Here is a 19,080-nt window from a genome sequence, read left to right on the forward strand (position 1 = left end):
TAAAAAAAAAAGCAGCTAGTTCAATCCCCGTGATTTCTTTCTTCATCAAACCTCAACACAGGCGGTTGGTTTTATGCCTTAGTTTGATCAGATTCCTGTTAAGTGTATTTATTTTGTTTGACTGTTGACTAATATAACCATGGAGTACAGCACTGGTCATGTGTGGATTAAACTCACTTTATCAACATTTAGGTTTAATAACATCTGCAGCTTTTAGCTTATTGTAAACAGCTTGTAGAAGTGTTGCATCAAGAATATTCAGATTACATTTTGCTCAAATAATCTGCGGTTGAAATAAGAAAGCACAAACACCAAAAATTGTCTGACTTTTGGTTTATCTAAACAAGTTGCAACATAAAACAAGTGCCACAGCAGGTGAATGGTCTTCATAGGTGTGTCAAAGTACATTGCTAAAGTCTTTTTGATTTAACGGTTTTGCCTGTTCTTGCACAGCACACGCAGCTTTTGTTTCCTTTGGCGCATCAGACGGCTTTCTCGCTTCAAATACTTCAGTGGGTTCCAGTTTTCTTGATCCGTGAACAAAGTGCGACTTCACATTCAACAGTCTTCTGATTCGGTAAAGCTCTCCAACACAAAAGGCAGCTTTTTTGTATGAAACTCAGGTGAAAGCAGAGAAAATGTCCAGCACAAAGCAGTGAGTGCAAAGTAGGTAGTAATGTAAAGTACAGCCGGGTAAAACCTTGTCTTTTGTATTGATGGCAATGCTGTGCATATAGCTGTTCTTTTAAAACGGAAGCATTTGCTGGAATGATTTCGTCAGTACAAAAACCTCTTGGTCGTAGGGGCGTTCATTGCACAGTCCTCAATCACGACAGTGTTGGTCCCGTTGTTTTAGTTTGCTCCGGGGGGCCTCCAGCCTCCGAATGTCTTCTCCAGGTACACCGCTACAGCCAGGGTCAAATGGTCCTGCATCTTACCTCCAACAACCTGCACCCCCAAGGGCAGACCTTCCTCGCCCAAACCCAGAGGACACTGGGTAACCGGCAGCCCGAGGATGTTCAATATACCTAGAATGTAGAGGGGTGAAGAAAATCCTCAGTAAACCGTCATGGTTGAAAACATTAACAGCTGTAACTGACAGAATATTCTCAGAAAGTTAGTTTAACTTCAAATTTTTTGGCATAGATGGGTCTTTATACCGCAACAACACAAAAATTGGATCAAAAATCTAAGACTTTAGATAAAAGACTGGATAAAAAAATCCTTAGAACTGACAAAATTGCAGAATTTTTTTTTTTTTTGAAGCACATGATGCTGCTTTTATTTGTATTGAGAAACAGCAGGGGTGACTAACAGGTGTGGGCAAATCTGGTAATCACACCTGCAACCAGTTATATTGAAGAAATGGAGAACATAAATGATGTTTTTCAAATCTGAAGGACTTCCTGTAGAAATGTAGGAAACATATTTGTGTCTATTGAAGACAACTGGGGGGTATTCCAGGAAGCATGTTTAAACTAGCCTGACTTTAAGCCTGAACTCTGGCTGAAATCCGCCTGAACTTGCTTACTCTGGGTATGTCGGTTCCAAAAGACCGGGTATGAGTTGGCGTAATTGCGCTCGACTTTGTAACCCTGGGTTAATGCTCGTGCACGCAAGGTACATAAAGACATTCTCAATAGATCGCAGATTTCCGGAGTCACCATGGAAACGCGTGGAGAACCAAAGAGAGCGCAATACTTTAGTGAGACGGAGTCTGAGATTTTAATGACGGCGTATGCAGATTATACGTCCATCAAAAAAGTAACACGGCTGCATCATCAGAAGAGTTTCTGCTTGTAGTAGAAGAACAGACAAAGTAAACGCACAAGTTTCTGATATTATTTCCAGTTTCCTTGTGACGCATGCATATATATATATATATATATATATATATATATATATATATATATATATATATATATATATATATATATATATATATATATATATACACCTTAAATGAAATACTTCTATTGGTAACAAGTAATTGAGTTAAATTTAATCAACCTAATTTCTTACGTCTATAAAACTCAATAATTGTTTCTACAACTCAAATTTATGTATTTGTCCAACTAAATGTCATATTACTCCAATTCAATTAATATTTTTTCCATCTTAATTAATTATATTTCTTGATCTCTCATATGTCTAAGTATGAGCCGGCAGATATACTCATTTTTATAAAAATAAAAAGGACGGGGGGAAAAATGCACGTTGCGCTCAAATTCATTAAAGAATTATCCGTCTTTGTCATCATCCTAATAATCGGTAGGGCTGCTATATAAACTCATCATCCTCTCCTTCACTCTCACTCATGGTGCAGAGACATAAGCACAGTAGGACAAGATAACTCAGCAAAACATGGCAAAACACAGTAAAACAACTAAAAAAATTTAGTCAAAAAGCCACACTTAAACCAAAATCCGTCCAGACAGGCAAAGGAAATGGTATCCCACAATCCCTTGCGGTGCCGATCTAACAGCAGCACAAAAGTTACATCTACTTAATTGAATTAATTTGGATGAAAGTAAATAACTGTCTGATAAATACGTGTTATTTTTAAACTGACTTAACAAACAAATAATTTATCTTAACTGAAGCAAATAACTAAGTTAGATCAAAGTGAAAAAGTTGAATTTTCCATCATCCATATGTGGTCTTATCACCCTCTCATGGTGGAAAAAGTATTGTCTGAGCTTCTTCATCCACTAAATCATCTTCAAATGGACACGCCATGCTGCTTCACCTCTCTGTAAACAAACTAACCTTCAACTAAACCTGCTCCCGACCAGGTTATGTTCAGAGCATGAGTTGCTATGGCAACTTGACCTACCCTGAAACATACCTCAATTTCTGGAACCGAAGACTGAGGTTATCAACTTCCTTAGCCTCAAACTTACCGTGGGAGCTAGCATAACCTGCTTCCTGGAATACCCCCCTGGTTACAGTGTTTTTATCCAAAGAGTGCCATCAAATATTAAAATACCAATCATTTAGTCCATTTTGAGTTGTGTGTAAATTTGTCAGGTTGACTTTTCTTCCGCTTTTTGTGTTCCAGAACAAACACAAACAATATCAGGAATGAGTATCAAAACATTTGCAACTGGAATAGTTTCCTGAGACACGAGTTTCATCATCTGAAAGAATAGCAAGAGTGCCATGACTGCAGCTCCAGCTTTGTTACTGCAGATCTAATAAAAACAGGTCTGCCAACAGAGGACTGCTTCACCAGTGTAGGCGAAGTCAAAGGGCCTGAAGAGAGGGTGGTGGTGTTTGGGTGCCACTCTGGGGTGAGAGGGGTACAAAAGGATCCCGTCCGTGCCCAGCATCTCATCTAGGTCCTTCTGCAGCTTCTCCTTTTTTGGGACAATGAAGGCTGCAGGTTGGGATATTGGGATCATCTCGATCAGACCCAACACTGAGGACGTAAAAAAAACAAAAAACACCGTAAGAAGCTGATTTACAGAGAGATCCAACACCACTCACTGAGGTGCAAAGAGTCGTTATGTGGCCATTCATGCTTTCTCTTACAGATAGCAGCCATTGTGTGGTCCGACTTTCCCACCATCCTTTTAAGCAACTCCCAGAGAGGCCATGCTGGACGTCCGGGCTCCCCCATCAGCTCAGCAAACCTTATGGGAGGCTACAAATGAAAACTGCTTAGGCTCACAAAAACTAATGAAATTAATTAAAAAATGCCAATTTTTTGATATTTTTGTGACTCATCTTTAAATTCCTAAAAAATGCATGAAACAAAACAAAACAGATTTAGACTAGACCCTAATGCGGAGGAGAATGTAAAGATCCTGGAGAGTTTGTACTGACCACACAGTGAAGCAGATTGTTCTACAGGAAAAGACTGAAGTACTGAGCTGGAATCTCAGAAAAAGCAGTTGGTTTGTGGACGGCAGTTATTTGGCTGCAACCAAAACCAACCAAATAGGAATGTGCAAAGAGGTCAAGGAATTTGAATTCTAGTTAAGCATTACATTCGATGCTGATGTTTAACAAAGCAATGATTTCACAGGTAGAATTAGGCTGTTTTTAATCAATGAAACACTAATTAGAGGTGTAATGACAGATGAAACCAAAAACTGCCTAAACTCTAAATGCAACAGTTGCATTCTTCACAATGAAGGGTTAAATCAGATAAGTGAAAAAAGGAAAAAAAGGCGTGTGTGCGTCTTTGTGGTGCACAGTGTTCTGGCAGATAAACGGATTAGTGGAGTGTTTCTGGGCAGCACACTACAATAGGTCCTGTAACTAAGACCTGCAGTGAAACCGTCTTCGACACAAACTCTGCTTTCCTGCAGGCTCAGTCCTGCTACTTTTGACTTGCTGTGTTTAGTTTGTTGAAGAAAAAAAGGTTGTAATTTAGCTTAGTTTGTAATTGATTCAGCCTCTGTGCGTCAGAGATGTTTTATTTCTGAAATATTATCTTAAAGGGCCTATACAATAATAAAAGAAAATCAACTTTTTGAGCTTTTAGGTGTATTGTAATCCTGATTCTTATCAACAAACAACTCCAAAGCGGTATTTTGGTCAATTCATGCATTTCTGAGTAACCCACGAAAATGAGCAGGTTCTCTCATTCATACGTATATGAAAGTAAGAACAGCTCCTTCCAAGAAGAGTCTGCGCTGCCAGCACCGCCCCCAGGCTAACACACACACACTTTCTCCACGGAGCTGGTGGTGATCGGCTAAACACTTTTGTAAGGCTCCATAATATGCACATCCATCTTTGCAAAAGTTTGGATGTTTGTTTCGTTGACCAAATGCAGACACGCTGCCGAGGCTGGCTCTAGGTTGACGTCATGAAATGGGCGGCATCCACAAGGAGTGGAAGGCGGTGCTTCAGAGATCCAGTCGTGTTACTTGCAGGTAGGAAAATGAGCTGCAAAAATAACTAACATTTATTTTCGCATAACTAATATTTCATTAAAAAGTCATGCTCTAGTCTGTCTAAGGTAATATATTATTATATTATCACATATATAGACATTGTTTATTCTGAAAGGCTTAAGAAAAGCATGATATAGGCCCTTTAAGATTTGCTCCTGCCTTGAACCCCAGCGGGAGAGAGTGTAAATAAAGAGATGATTATCAGCAGAAGATTACTTCTTTGCCTACAGTCTCACCCACTACTTAGAGGCGAATTTCCGATGAACTACTGCCTGGTCTAACCCTAACCCTGCTTTGCACAAACTTTGTCCTACAAAACAACCTTTTTTATGAGATTTTTTTTTTGCCTAAAAATGCCACAACCATCACTAACCCATAAGAACCCAGAGCTATTTCTTCTTAAAAATAAAATTAGGTGTGTTTTACCACAAACCAAGTGGACCACAGAATCCATTTCTGGTCTTTTTCTGTTCCACTGATGTCACCATAGGTTTTTATGGGTTATAAGACCACTGGGAACGCTTTAAAAATAGATCAAAAGAAGACAGGGACTTTGATGAAAAACAGCCAGAGATATTTCATCAAGACTTCCTAAAATGAGTCAGCTATAAACAAAATAAAATAAAATGAGATGCGTCAACTGAAAAGCATAGCAATTTTTAGTTGGTTTAAAAAAAAATTCTGAAAACCCATACTGCTTGAAATAAATGTAAAAATGTGTGTGTCATCTGGACCTACTTTGCCCTCTTTATCAGGAAGACCCATGTATTTGTCCCAGATCTGGAAGCTATAGCGAAGTTCAGGTAAACACACTGTTTGGACTTGGACTCCTAGGTCGCATTCCAGACGCTCTGCCACCTGCCAAAGAGCAGATAAGGAGTTTGAAAGCTTCAAAAAGAAACCTGTGCCTCATTTGAAGTTAGGGTTCTTCAGGAAAGGTGATCCGACAGACTTTTTACCTTTCTCTGAATGTCCATAAGCTCTTTGCTGACAGGATGTGTGAACACAGAGCCGCCATCGTGGGGGATGGTGAAGAACCGCAGTTTCTTTAGGTCCACCTTTGTGTTTAAAGACAACCTGAGTGAACATGTGAAAGAAGACACTGCAGATTAGACACTTAAACATAAAAGCCTCAACATCGACAGTTTTTCAGGGTGTGTCCTACAAGGGACCAATATCCAAAACATCAAAATTAAAAGCTCAAAATTTTAAAATGTAGCAAAAAAAAACTGACATCAAATCTGGAAAAGGCAAAACAATTTCCCAGTATAGAGTTACTATGAGTTCCGTTTAAGCTGAGTCACTAATAAAGTGATGTTTAAAGAAGCTTTCTAACAGGAGCTAGGGACTTACATGCTGACGTTGGGTCCTGCCATAATCTTCAGCATCGGCAGAAGGTCTTCAGCATAGCGGCACATTGGACCAGAGCTGAGGTACTCTGACCATCTGCCAGAGGTTGGGGGGTACTGGTTCTCACAGGACACAACACCTACAAATGCAAGGTGTTACTAAGGAGACGACTGCTAAGAAGGTACGCTGATAAATGGTTATGACATAGATTGATGGGAAAACAATGTAAGAAGCAAGTGTTTACATGGAAAAGGTTGTTTTAATGAGCCTGCATTCATCCAACCACATTTCAATGAGTTGCTGTGTCTCATCGTCATGGTTGCTACTTTCCTACTCTGTTTACATCCCATAATGGCCAGCTACGGTGGCCGTTTTGTTCCGCTCCAAGCTGAGGAAACTCGGAGTAAACTGAAGCTCAGTCCGATTGGAAACTAACAAAGACCACCTCGAAAGATGGGTCCAAGAGCCCCAGAGTCCACTTGGGTGCATTCAGACAGAAAATTTGTTGTGGACTACCGCAGGGAATGCACTTTGAGCGGACCAAATGGCTCCAGTCTGAATACACCCTTAATGTTATGGCTACTTCAAGCTAAAACTCAAATAATCCTGTGAAATTTTATGTATGTACGTTTATTGTCTTTCCTTTAATTAAAACAGTAGCTCTGAGATTGAAAGAAATAGCTAAAAATAAAGAAGAATTTTTAAATTCAAAATGTGGCTTTCAGCTACATTTTAAAACATGCAGACATTTGCTTCAAACAGTATTAGGCGGTTTTTGAATTGAAAATCTAACCTAGAAGCTGTAGGGCCATTAAAGGTATTAAAGTTTCAACCATTACTCATAAATCGCCTGTTCAAAGCTTTGGCTTCATTAAGCTGTGGTCTGACAATGAATGAAATTCTTCTGGACTTGCAGGGAAAGCCTTGGTTTCCAGATTCATGGGGAAGAAGGACCTGCTGATTCACCAGTTGGCTCTTGGAACACACATCACATTTAAAAAACACCTAAAACCTTCCAGATTCATCTAGGAAGGTAAAATCAATTACATTTCATGCAAAAAATGTATTTGTGGATGCTAAGAGGTGAACGGGTCACTCTGGTTTTGCACTTCACTAAAGCTGAAGGCAAACAAAATTATTATCCTTACTTAAGTTTTCAAGTGCATGCTGAATGCCTTATTAGCTAAAATGCAGAACAAAGCCAAAAATCTTGAAAATAAACTACAGTCAGGACCACAAGTATTTGGACAGAGACACATTCTTTCTAATTTAGTTTCTGTACATTACCACAGTGAACTTTAAATAAAAACAACTCAGATGCCATTGAAGTGCAGACTTTCAGCTTTTATTCCATGGGTTGAACAAAAAGATTGAATAAAAATGAGAAAAACTAAAGCATTTTTTAAACACAATCCCTTCATTTCATGGGCTGGTAAGTTATTGGACAATTGACTTCCATGCTATTGCATGGACAGGTGTCGGCAATTCCCTTGTTATGTCATTATGAGTGAAGCAGATAAAAGGCCTGGAGTTGATTAGAGGACTTTTGCATTTTGCATTTTGAAGATTTTGCTGTGAACAGACAACATGCGGTCAAAAGAGCTCTGCATGCAGGTGAAAGGAGCCATCATTAAGCCGAGAAAACAGAAAAAAAAACATGCCAGAAATTGCTACAGTATTAGGAGTGGCAAAATCAACAGTGTGGTACATCCTGAGAAAGAAAGAAAGCACTGGTGAACTCAGCAACGCAAAAAGACCAGGGGCCTGTTTCAGAAAGGAGGTTCAACCAACTCTGAGGTTAAACTTGAACTCTGAGTTGGTCAATCGAGAGATTAACAAGAGAGTTTTCTGTTTCAGAGAAGCTGATCGGAGTTAGGTCAATCAATTCTGAGTGGACTGATTCGGAGGTAAGCGTCCGCACCGCGACTCTAAGAAGCCATTATCAATGGAGCGCAGATATTACGAGTCACCATGGCAACCGTGGAAAAAAAGAGGTCTGCGTAGTTTTCGCCAGCTGAACTTGACGTGCTGCTGCAGAGTTACAGTGAATATGAGCACATATTCCAAAAGAAAAGTAACACCGCTGCATCTGCAAAACAGAGACAGCGTGGGAAAACATAGCTGCTCAAGTTAATGCGCAAGTTTGCATTTAAATCATTGTTATAAAATATTGGCTGTAATAAATTTTTAAATAGCGTAAGGTGTGAAATAAAAAATGGCGATATTTAGGTGTACTTTTGAAGTGTCATTCCTGGTGTAAATGCATGAAATGCTGCATAGTGTACAGAACCAATCTGGGGAAAAATGCATTTAATGTTGATAATGTTTAGAGGACTTTTTTGTTAACCTTCCCCTCTTGCAAACGTTGGTCAGTTTAATATTAATACATGCAATTGTGTTTTTAAAAGTGAGTTCATGTCTACCCTTGTATTGATCAAGTGGTATAGGTTTATATGGGATTAAGAAAGTAAGCAGTGCTAGCAAATTGTGTTTCCTAAAAGTAATTGTTACATTAATCTAATTCAATGTCCCTGATAACATTTTCATGTAGATGCAATCCTGCAGGAATTAAAAGAACACGACAGCAGCTAAAAATGAAGTATAAAAACATAATTCAATCAGGTCAAATTTGAGCATGTCATGGATGTAGGCGGTCCGAAGAAAAAAGCTTGTCCGCGGTGGGTCAGGAGGAGGACCGCATAAGGCGGACATGCTGCTATGTAGTCCTGAGAAGCTGTGGAAACTCATCAGAAGTTCACAACCATCACAAAACCCTCTTCTCTGCCGCTAACACAGTCTGCTCCTGGTGCGTGTGTGTGCGTCAGTCAGCAGCCTGACACACGGAGAAAGCAGTGACGTCATCGCCCCGCCTCCCCTCTGCTAATGCTTTTTCGAAATGAATATTTTGACAAGGTGCGCGGGGTGGATGTTAAAATGCAAATGCAATCCCCTCTTTGCATTTTTGTTTGAATTATGACACAGAATAAGCGGTTTTAGGTATAAAATGAAAAAGCATTTTGAAAAATTGCTTTTTCTTTTTAATTTTGAGTCAAAAAATGCAGCTTCATTTTGAAAATTAAAAAACATTTCAATTAATCAATTTTAATTGTCAAATTAGACATTTCTAAATGAATTATGCTACACATTTACCGGAGAACGTCTTGAAAATGAAATGTCAGATACCATTTTAATTTTAATTAAGTGACAGAATAAGCTGTGTTGAGGAAGGAAATGACAAAAGCATTTTGGTGGATTGCTTTTTCATTATATTTTTGAGTCAAAAAATGCTTTTTCATTTTGAAAATGAAAAAGCATTTCTGGTTTTGACTTTGCTTTTTATTTATGCTACATAATAGCTTCCATATGAGCAGCAGCACCCTAACTACCGGTACATCTATCGAAGATGCTTCAGCAAACGTGACGGCGCAATGCACACCCCTCAACACTAGGGGGATTATGCACCTCAACACATCCACAGTGTTACCATAAATTGGGCAGTTTTGGTTCTAGTTCTAAATTTGCGGATAAAGGTGGCTTTGGGCGAGTGTGCATAATTCGGGTGATTTTGTGGTCGGTTCGCCAGTTTTCATCTTCTCATGAACATTTAGTAGTGGCCTAAGTTAGGCTGAGTGGTTGTTGGAGTTCTACTAAGCTTCTATGAACTGGAGTTTCCATGAATGCACCATGCCGCGTGTGGGAGGAGCTATCAGCTAATGTTTTTAGCCTGATAGCCACATGGAGCGGTTGCTTGTGCTTATCTCAGTAACAATGCAGGGATGCATAATGCACATGGAGAGTGTTAAGATGTCAGAAACGTCATCGCAGGAAAGGTTCAACATTTTCCCTGAGAGGGAAAAATAAAATCAGAGGACCTGATTATAATCATTGTCTCGTCATTGAAAATAGAAAAATATCATGAGGTTCAGGAGGCCTCAGCAGGCTTGTCCCGCTTTGCGCAGCTGCCTGGTCTGACTGTCGGTCCGCCAGCTCACCTCCTGCGAGCCGACATCAGGCACGATGTGAGCTATGAGTGAATGGCGTAAGAATGAGGAGTGTTTCAACCGGGGACTTCGAGACGTGGACGACCGGAGTTCCTCTGTGGTTTGGTCCACACAAACCCTCAAACTACAAAAACAGAGTCGTCCATGTTTGCATATTCTGCAGCAGACAGATAGTTTGTCTCTATTTGATCTGTAATGTCAGCAAAGCCGCGCGGATATTCCTGAAACATGTAATCTCTCTGACTGGCACACCGCTGAGCGGGTATCGAGGAATAAGAGTCGATTTCCATGGATGAGCCAATGAGCGTTTAGATCCCGCCCACTTTCACTGATTGACAGACAGACCCATTCTCCTAAAAACGCTCTTCAAGAAATAAATACGCCATTGTGAAAAACAGCATCATGAAATAAAAACAAAGATACTTTGGAAAATATTGATTTTGAAATACGAGCTTCTGAAAAAAGACAGAATTATAATAATATTCCACATGATTAAAAATGAATATTTTAAAATGCTGTTTTAAAATAATTAACAGGTTTTTAAAGCAAAATGAAATATGTTGAATAATACAATGGATAATTTAAAATCTGTGTACAGGTTTTTCACAATTTCATGATCTTTTTATATATTTGAGAGAGTTATTGGTTTATTGTGTATTTGCATGAGGTCATATTTATTTATTGAATTAAATAGTTATTTATTTAATTTTGAACAGTATAGGACTCCATAGAAATGAAGGGATTGTGTTTAAAAAATGCTTTAGTTTTTCACATTTATATGCAATCTTTTTGTTCAACCCATGGAATAAAAGCTGAAAGTCTGCACTTCAATGGCATCTGAGTTGTTTTATTGAAAATTCACTGTGGTAATGTACAGAAACTAAATTAGAGAGAATGTGTCTCTGTCCAAATATTTATGATCCTGACTGTAATTCCAAAATTGATATCAAACTCTAGAGGGTCATTTAGCTTAAAAAAATTCCACCTTTTGTTGAAAAAAAAAAGCTAAATAGCAGTAGCACAAATGCCAGGATAAAATGCTAAAATAACATACTTTCAAAAAAACAAAGGTAAAAGGAATTGAATCTCTACTCTGAGTGAGTACATTTGATGAAGAACAGCTCTGATTCAGGTTTCTATGGCGATTCTGTTGGTAAAAGAAATCCAAACACACAGGCTCAGTCAAACTGCATTGCTGAGAAAGCTTGATATAGAGGTGGACTAGTAATCAATCGGATCAACGGTTCAATTCCAGGACTTCAACCTGGCTGGGAAAGATGCCCAGCAGCCTTTGCCCTACTCTTAACTCCCTGTGGTGCCATTGAGCAAGGCCCCAGACTAATGGGTTCAGTTGAGCAGCGCAGTGACCACATGGGCTTTAATGGAGCCACTGGCCAATTCCCAGGTAAGAATCAGACCAGTGTGTGCTAGAAAAGTGACCCTTCATTCATTTGGACTGTAATTTAAAAAAAACTGTATTTCAGCTTAAGCCTCAGTTTAATATCTCTGTCTGTCTCTGGACAACAAACAGTGTTTGGGGAACATTTGAGGAAACAAACAACATAAAATCTGATGTAATGAACAGAACTATAAAGAAAAATGTGTAAAACAGAGGATTATACTCTGAACGAGATTTGATTTTTCGTGCCAGTGAGTGTGAGATAACCACACCCAAAAAAATACAAAAAAATATTAAAATCTTTTCCAAAGGACTACAAATTTTTGTCTCATTTAATAAAACAAGTACCGTAATTTCCGGACTACAAGCCGCTACTTTTTTCCTGCGCTCACAGCCCTGCGGCTTATTCTGTGACGCGGCTAATTTATGGATTTAATTGGCGGCCGCCATGTACGTACATTCGGGCTCGGTGAATGGTTTTGTATGCGCCATCCACCACCAAGCACAAGTCATTTTTTTTAACACACTTCTGAGCAGCCAAACAGCATGGAGGTCACTTCAGGTCTTAGACACTTCAGTCATGGTTCAACAAAAAGAAACACGCATGCCCGGCCGCATCCCAGAATCCTTTGGTGCCATTAGACCCAACGTGCACTTGATCGCCGCTACAATATGATAAAGCTTTCAAGTTAAAAGCAATCGTTAAAAGCAGCGTGAAAAAATCCCCCATCAGTAAATGGAAATGCCGGTCAGCTGCGTGACGGAGAGAACAGCGCATGCTCAGAAGTGTATTTACCTCTGAGTCATAGTGACTCGGCTGGCTGCACGTAAATATGTGTGAATAACATCAGCCTTTATTTTGTCGGGACACGACTGGAAACACAAATCAGTTTGGTCGTTTTTACGGTTTCTGACTGAGCGGAATTTTGCATTGAAAAGCTCACAGCCGCCGTGTGAGCTTTTCGGATAGGAAGGGGAGACAAGGAGCCCGCTTGGCGAGCGCGGAGCGCAGAGGCGTCCGGGGAGCAGCAAGTGTTTGTTGTGAAAGGAAACTTCTGACGAACGCGCCGCGCTGAGGCGCGCGTATCGCGCTGAGGCGCGCGCTATTTTACTGATGTTTTTTAACCAGCCCCGTTAGTACCATAATGCTGCCGCGACACAAGTGGAAGGAGAGCTGTTCCTTTTCACCCCTCCATGCACTGCTGCTCCTTGCTCATTCTTAAACACGAACAACAGTGTGGCGAGCCGGGCGTTGGCCCCGCCTTTAGCCCCTAAGACTCATGGGAAATGGGGGATCGCGGATGTAAATTTCCTCATCATAACTGAGGGATGTAATGTTGATTATATGGTTACTGTTAGTAATTTTATGTATGATACCTAGTTTGTCAATAAGTTAAAAAAATAAAAATAAATAAAATAAAAAAACCCATAACTGAGGAACTTGTGAACAGAATAGAGCTGCATGCTGTTTCAGATGTGGGTGTAATTAGATACATGAGCTTGAGACAAGGTCAGTACCTGCCCACAGTGTGGTAATGAGCCATGCACACTCTGGTAGTCAGGACGCGCTTTGTCGAGGCAGCGGCTTGTATACTGATGCGGCTTGTGTATGTACAAAAATATTTAAGCACGTTAAAATAGGTGGGTGCGGCTTGTAATCGGGTGCGCTTTATAACCCGGAATTTACGGTCATACTTCCTGACTGAAGTTTTCTTTAAGAGATTTACTAGACAGACTTTCATACACTTTTTAATTTACCAAAACCATCAACTCTTACAGCAGAAATATCTACTTCTACCAAAATGCAAACTCTTCTAAATCCTTGAAAACATTTCTTATTTATTTGACCTCAATATTCCTCATAAAATGTCATAAAGTGAAATCTACCCCCAGAAGGCAGATAGTGTGTATGATTACAGCACAGGATTAAGCAGGTATTGCAACATGCAGCCTTTCTTACCTGGAGTGGTTTTGTGGCCAAAAATTCCATTGAAAAAACTGGGCATGCGGATGCTGCCCCCGATGTCCGAGCCCACGCCAATGACGGCTCCTGCTGCGGCCAGGATGCTGCCCTCCCCCCCTGAGAATGTAGGAACGTAGGAGATTAAAGGAGAACTGTTACCAGGTTTGACTGCCTATTGTGATTTAGCTACGCTTTACGACTCAAAGGTTGTTGTTTTTTTTGCTTCGAACCATTGACTGTATATGAGAACTGGACTGAGTGAGTGTGACGTCACCCGTAGAAAACAGCTTAGTTTCAGCTCCAACAAATGAAGACCATTTAGTTGACATTTTTTTGCAACCAGAAATAGTTGTCAGTTAGCATTGATTAGTCCAAGTCTGTCTGAATCAATATTTCTATAAGCAACCACTCTCACCAATCAGGAGTGAGCTTGTTGGAAGTCCACATCCCTACCACTTGAAAGCGAACACGAGAAAGCATTTGACTTCGGAAGTGAACTTTACATTTATTCATTCATACTTATTAATTGAAAAAGTGAAAACAGAACTAGATATATAACATTACTAGATGTCAAGTTAGCCAAAAAAGCTAGCATGTTGCTAAAATATTTACAAAAAAACCTTAGCATGTGCCAAATTACCCAAATTACCGAGCATAATACTAAAACATTAGCCAAATGCCAAATTAAATTTAAAAAACTAAAAATGTCTAATTTAGCCAAAACAGCTAGCATGTTTCCAAGATATTAGCTAAATGCCAAATTAGCATAAAAATCCACAGTGGAAACTAAATCAGTCAATTGAGCTAGCATAATGCTAATATAAAGGCTAAATGTCAAATAAACTAAAACTGTTCAAGAAGTAAGTTAAGCTCAAAAAGTTAAAACGATGTAAATAAAAAGGCTTATTGCTAATTTACGTAAATCAACTCATAGAAACTGAATTCAGGTCAGATGCGTGTAATTAAAAGGATTTCTAATGGATTTACAGCACAAAGTGGAAAACAAGCTCATACATGCTCCTTCACTGATTTAAAAGCCTTTTGAAAGCTAGCAGATGTGTATGCGCGTGAGATGAAGCGTTCTGAGGTCGTCATGGAAACGAGCAGGCAGAGTGAGACCGAAAAGTAAAGACAACGAAATCAAGGGATGATGGACTACAATTAGTGCAATTTTCATGTTTTTATGCCTAGGTGTACAGCAATGATCGCAAGTTGATTGGCCAGTTTGTAACTTAAATAACTTGCCCTATAGAACAATTATGACAAAAAATGATGACTATCACGAACATGTTACAAAATGTATCAGAGAAAGAATGGTTATTCTGACAAATAGAATGACTGAGCAACAGCTGCTTATTTTTCTTAAAACTTTATGGGCTTTTGGCTAATTGGAATCATCGGGTACTTCCTGTTTGAAACACGAGCGGAGAGGGACCGCTCAGTCCCGTTCTCGTGTACAGTCAATGCGCTGAATGGAAAGGCCATTATTTTTGGATACACCAACACCTGCTGACCTGAGCTTCCTCCAGGGATCCTCTCCAAGTCATAGGGGTTGCTGGTAATGCCATAAAGGTGGTTGTGGGACTCGGACCACATGCACAGCTCGCTGATGTTGGTGACACCCAGTGGTATGGCCCCCGCTCTCTTCAGCAAAGCAACTGGAGGGGCATCGACTGTGGCAACAATCCCTCGCCTGGAGACCAAACCTGTAGTGAAGGGCATGCCTGGAGGATGGAAGCACACTTTTAGCGGGGTGCATTGGCTTCTGAGACACCATACTGCTCCACGTCTGGGTTTTACAATGTTTGACCCTCAATTTCATCTCAATTTTGGATCGGGCTGCACAATATCAACCTGTGATGTGTGATATTAATGATCAATATTGCGATGACGATATGACTTGCGATACATTTAATGGCCAAAAAAAAACAACTAATGCATAGTTTACATTTCGGTGCAACATTTTATTTAAATAAAAACGTAACAAATTATACTCCAAGTGACCCATGTAGTACCCATGAAACAACATAAAAGGGCTATATTTGATTGGCGAGTGGCGTGAAGTGGTCTGATTGTTTAATGCGTAAAGGGCTGTACTGTATTTCATTCGTTGAATACTTCAGGTTGCCAAGAGAAATTTTAAGGATGTGTGTAAAACATTAAAGGTAACCCATTTATCGCAGTTTATGCTGTCTTTTCCTATACACACACATCACACAGGCTGATATTGCAATGACGATAAATTTTCGACTTATTGTGCAGGCCTACTTTTGGGCACGTGGGTGGACGTACTGGTAATGGTATCAAATACTAAGTCGAAAAGAAGTTACCCTGCAGAGAATATGACTCTTTCACAGACAGTGGGACTCCCAGGAAGGGTAGGCGGTCCTCTAAAACCTCCTCTCCTCCGGTCTCCTCTTCAATCAGCTTGTCCACCTGGGCTGCTTCCTGGAGCGCAGCAGCAAACCTGGATGGAGAAGTTCCCCTCACCCGTCATTTATACTTAAGCTTAAAAAAGCAATGAAGCTGTAAAAAGACTGCGTATAACCGTTGCATGCCTCAAATGTTGTTCACCTTTTGGCACATCCTGTCAGGGGTCGCCACAGCAAATTAGCTTTCACTGTTTCACACAGGTGGTTTGGCAGAACTTTGCATGATTTAAAAGATCACTGGGAATGCCCTGACATCAGATCAAAAGATGATTGGAGTGGGACTTTAACTTGTTTGCCTATTTGAGACGTGGAACGGCTCAAATAAGTAGTCAAAGAGGGTCAAATTAGGCGGGGTGAGAATCTGTAAGGGCCAATCATTCAGTTTTTATTTTTGCAATGGAATACTTTTCATTTCTTCACACAGAACAGAAATCAATTTAAAGGCATTTTAAACAAAATTACAGTAAATTTCTGATTTGAAGAACAGAAAGAAAATAATGAAAAAAGTCTGTCTGGGGAATTGTCAACATTAAATTTGGGTTCATATAAAAAGTTCTCTATTATTCACAATTAAATGCTCCCTATAAACTTCTAAATTTAAGTAATGAGAACAGGATAATAACAGAAATAGTTAGGTTATTCAGAAGCACACTGTAGTTTTCATCAAAGAAACAACCAAATCTGTTCTTCTATTTGACCCTTGAGGCTCCAAAGGTCAAGTAGCCACAGGTTTACAGCGGCTTACAATGTAATTTAGCTAATAATCAAGAAATCCTAAACACAGTGTTTAGAAAGTGGGTCAGACTTTGGACATGCCTGATTTACACCGACTCCTGCTTCCTTGCAGCCCCTTACAACCCCAACCTAACACTAAAAAATGGTGAGCTATATTGGAGCTATCCAGCCGTACAGTTTTTTTATTTTATGAGGCAGTGTTTTTATTTTTTGGTTTTGTTTCTCTCACCTGTCCTTCACAACGGCGTTCAAGAAAGGGTTGACTTCCTGAATCCTGTCAATGAAAGTCTGCACCACCTCAACACTTGTCACCTGCAGAACCCGTGCAAAGAGGAAACAGGGGGAAACCGACAGCCAAAGGTACTTTTAAACCTCAAAATGAACTTTTCCATCTAAATTATTTACACATTAAGCATTTCTGCCATTTTTTGAAAAAGGTATTTTATTCTTTAAACACAGAAGTAGCTGTCAGAGGGATTTCTCACAGTCCTGCCTCAGTCACTTTGCATGTCTAACAACAGACTGATCCTGTGCAGAGGGCACAGGTGTTTTGACCTAACACAGGTGTTCCTGCCTCCCCTTTTAGGGTTTTTTACGTTACCTCCGTTGCAACTTTATTGTATTGCATTAACAACAGAAAAACTATCAGAAAGTGTGAGAAATTAACTAATTAAAGCCAACATCTGACATAGAAGGTATAATTGGTGAGTTTGTTTATAAAGTTTTTTTTTCTCTTCAGACGGATAAAGTTGGTGGGTGTGGGTTTGGGTGACGCACCTCTTTTCGTCGTATCTTCCTGGCCAGCTGGGTGGCCGGCAGGAGCAGCAGCGGGTTGCTAACGGGCGGCAGCTTGTTCCTGGAGGAAGCGGCTCTGCCGGAGAATAGCTGAAAAAGCCTGAAGAAAAAGGCCGCGAAGGCTCTGAAGAAGCACACCTGAGCCCTTTCCAGCAGGCTCAGCGCCATGGTGTCTCTTTCCAATGCAGAGAGAGAGAAGAAGGTGAGCGGTCAGTCCTCTAGCGCCGTCAGCACCGCAGTAAACAGCTCCTGACAGAGAGAGCTGTCAAGCAGCCCCGGTGCATGCCGGTCAATGCAGCGGTGCTCTTGAAGCAAACCGGAAACCCGTTGTCAAAATAAAATACACCCGTCACTTTATTCAACCGTCACCTTTACACGTCTTCTCTTACCCAAAAATTTTGAGAGTGGATCAAATATTATTAAGTCCGCTGCTTCAGGGTTTTGTCATTTGTTTCTGTTGTACACTAAAACATAACAAAGATTTCATACTCATCAAGCTTTTATTAACATATCCACCTTGTCTAATTTTAAAATGTCTTGTTTACATGGTGAAGTTGGCACTGACAATAACTGTATCAACATGTCATCATATGGGCTGCATAATGGAACAGTGGTTAGCACTCTCGCCTCGCAGCCTAGTGCAAATCCCAGTAGGGGGTTCAAGGTTTTATTGCCGTTTGCACGTACAGTACATCGGAATGTCTTTTTGGCATCTCTCAGGTCAGTACGGTGGCCCAGAAGGGTCACAACACAACACATTAACTTTACACACAACACATTAACTTAACACACAACTCATTAACTTTACACACAACACATTAACTTAACACACAACTCATTAACTTTACACACAACACATTAACTTAACACACAACACATTAACTCACAACACAACACATTAACTCACAACACAACACAATAACTCACAACACAACACATTTACTCACAACACAACACATTAACTCACAACACAACACATTAACTCACAACACAACACAATAACTCACAACACATTAACTCACAACACAACACAATAACTCACAACACAACACAATAACTCACAACACATTAACTCATAACACAACACAATAACTCACAACAGAAGTAAAGCTGCAATGGAAGTGCTTTTATTCTGAAATTTCCACTGGGCTGAGTGGCTAACTGCCTAACACAGGGGTCGGGAACCTATGGCTCGCGAGCCATATATGGCTCTTTTGATGGTCACATGTGGCTCGCAGACAAATCTTTAATTATACTTTTTTTTTTCATTAGACCAGTCCTTCTCGGGCGCGATGCGATGCCAGAAGAGCGGAGTAGTAGCGGTGCTTGGAGAAAAAACTATCAGTTTACTATTATCTATTAATTCACAGAGTTTGTACCACCCGGAAACCTGTGAATTGCCGTGCCTAAAACGGCGCGCTCCCGTCTCTGAGAAAGAGCGCGCAGTTGCGGGGACGGGATGTGTGAGGGAGAAGGGGGGGGGGGCAGCAGGTGAATC

At 40.2% G+C, this 19,080-nt stretch overlaps 1 protein-coding gene across 1 annotated transcript; it reads right to left on the reverse strand.

Annotated features, from left to right (window-relative positions):
- Nucleotides 1-163: 163 nt before the first annotated feature.
- Nucleotides 164-17,891, reverse strand: faah2 (fatty acid amide hydrolase 2). Its single transcript, XM_004079845.4, has 11 exons — nucleotides 17,565-17,891; nucleotides 17,017-17,099; nucleotides 15,951-16,087; nucleotides 15,135-15,344; nucleotides 13,618-13,737; nucleotides 6,261-6,396; nucleotides 5,867-5,984; nucleotides 5,646-5,765; nucleotides 3,535-3,646; nucleotides 3,233-3,421; nucleotides 164-1,028 (listed from the first exon to the last, which is right to left on the reverse strand). Exons 1-11 carry the CDS (start codon nucleotides 17,748-17,750, stop codon nucleotides 853-855), a joined length of 1,587 nt encoding a protein of 528 aa, XP_004079893.1. The 5' UTR covers nucleotides 17,751-17,891; the 3' UTR covers nucleotides 164-852.
- Nucleotides 17,892-19,080: the final 1,189 nt, after the last annotated feature.

This window comes from Oryzias latipes, chromosome 18, assembly GCF_002234675.1.
Source record: "Oryzias latipes chromosome 18, ASM223467v1".
NCBI lineage: Eukaryota > Metazoa > Chordata > Actinopteri > Beloniformes > Adrianichthyidae > Oryzias > Oryzias latipes.

What these genes read in the sequence shown, in the direction of transcription:
- faah2 (XM_004079845.4), bottom strand. Translation starts at nt 17,750, where the DNA reads ATGGCGCTGAGCCTGCTGGAAAGGGCTCAGGTGTGCTTCTTCAGAGCC. An exon ending in TGGCCACAAAACCACTCCAG is followed by an intron (nt 6,397 to 13,617) that starts GTAAGAAAGGCT and finishes TTGCATTTGTAG; the next exon opens with GTGTTGTGTCCTGTGAGAAC. An exon ending in GCAGGACCCAACGTCAGCAT is followed by an intron (nt 5,985 to 6,260) that starts GTAAGTCCCTAG and finishes ATGTTCACTCAG; the next exon opens with GTTGTCTTTAAACACAAAGG.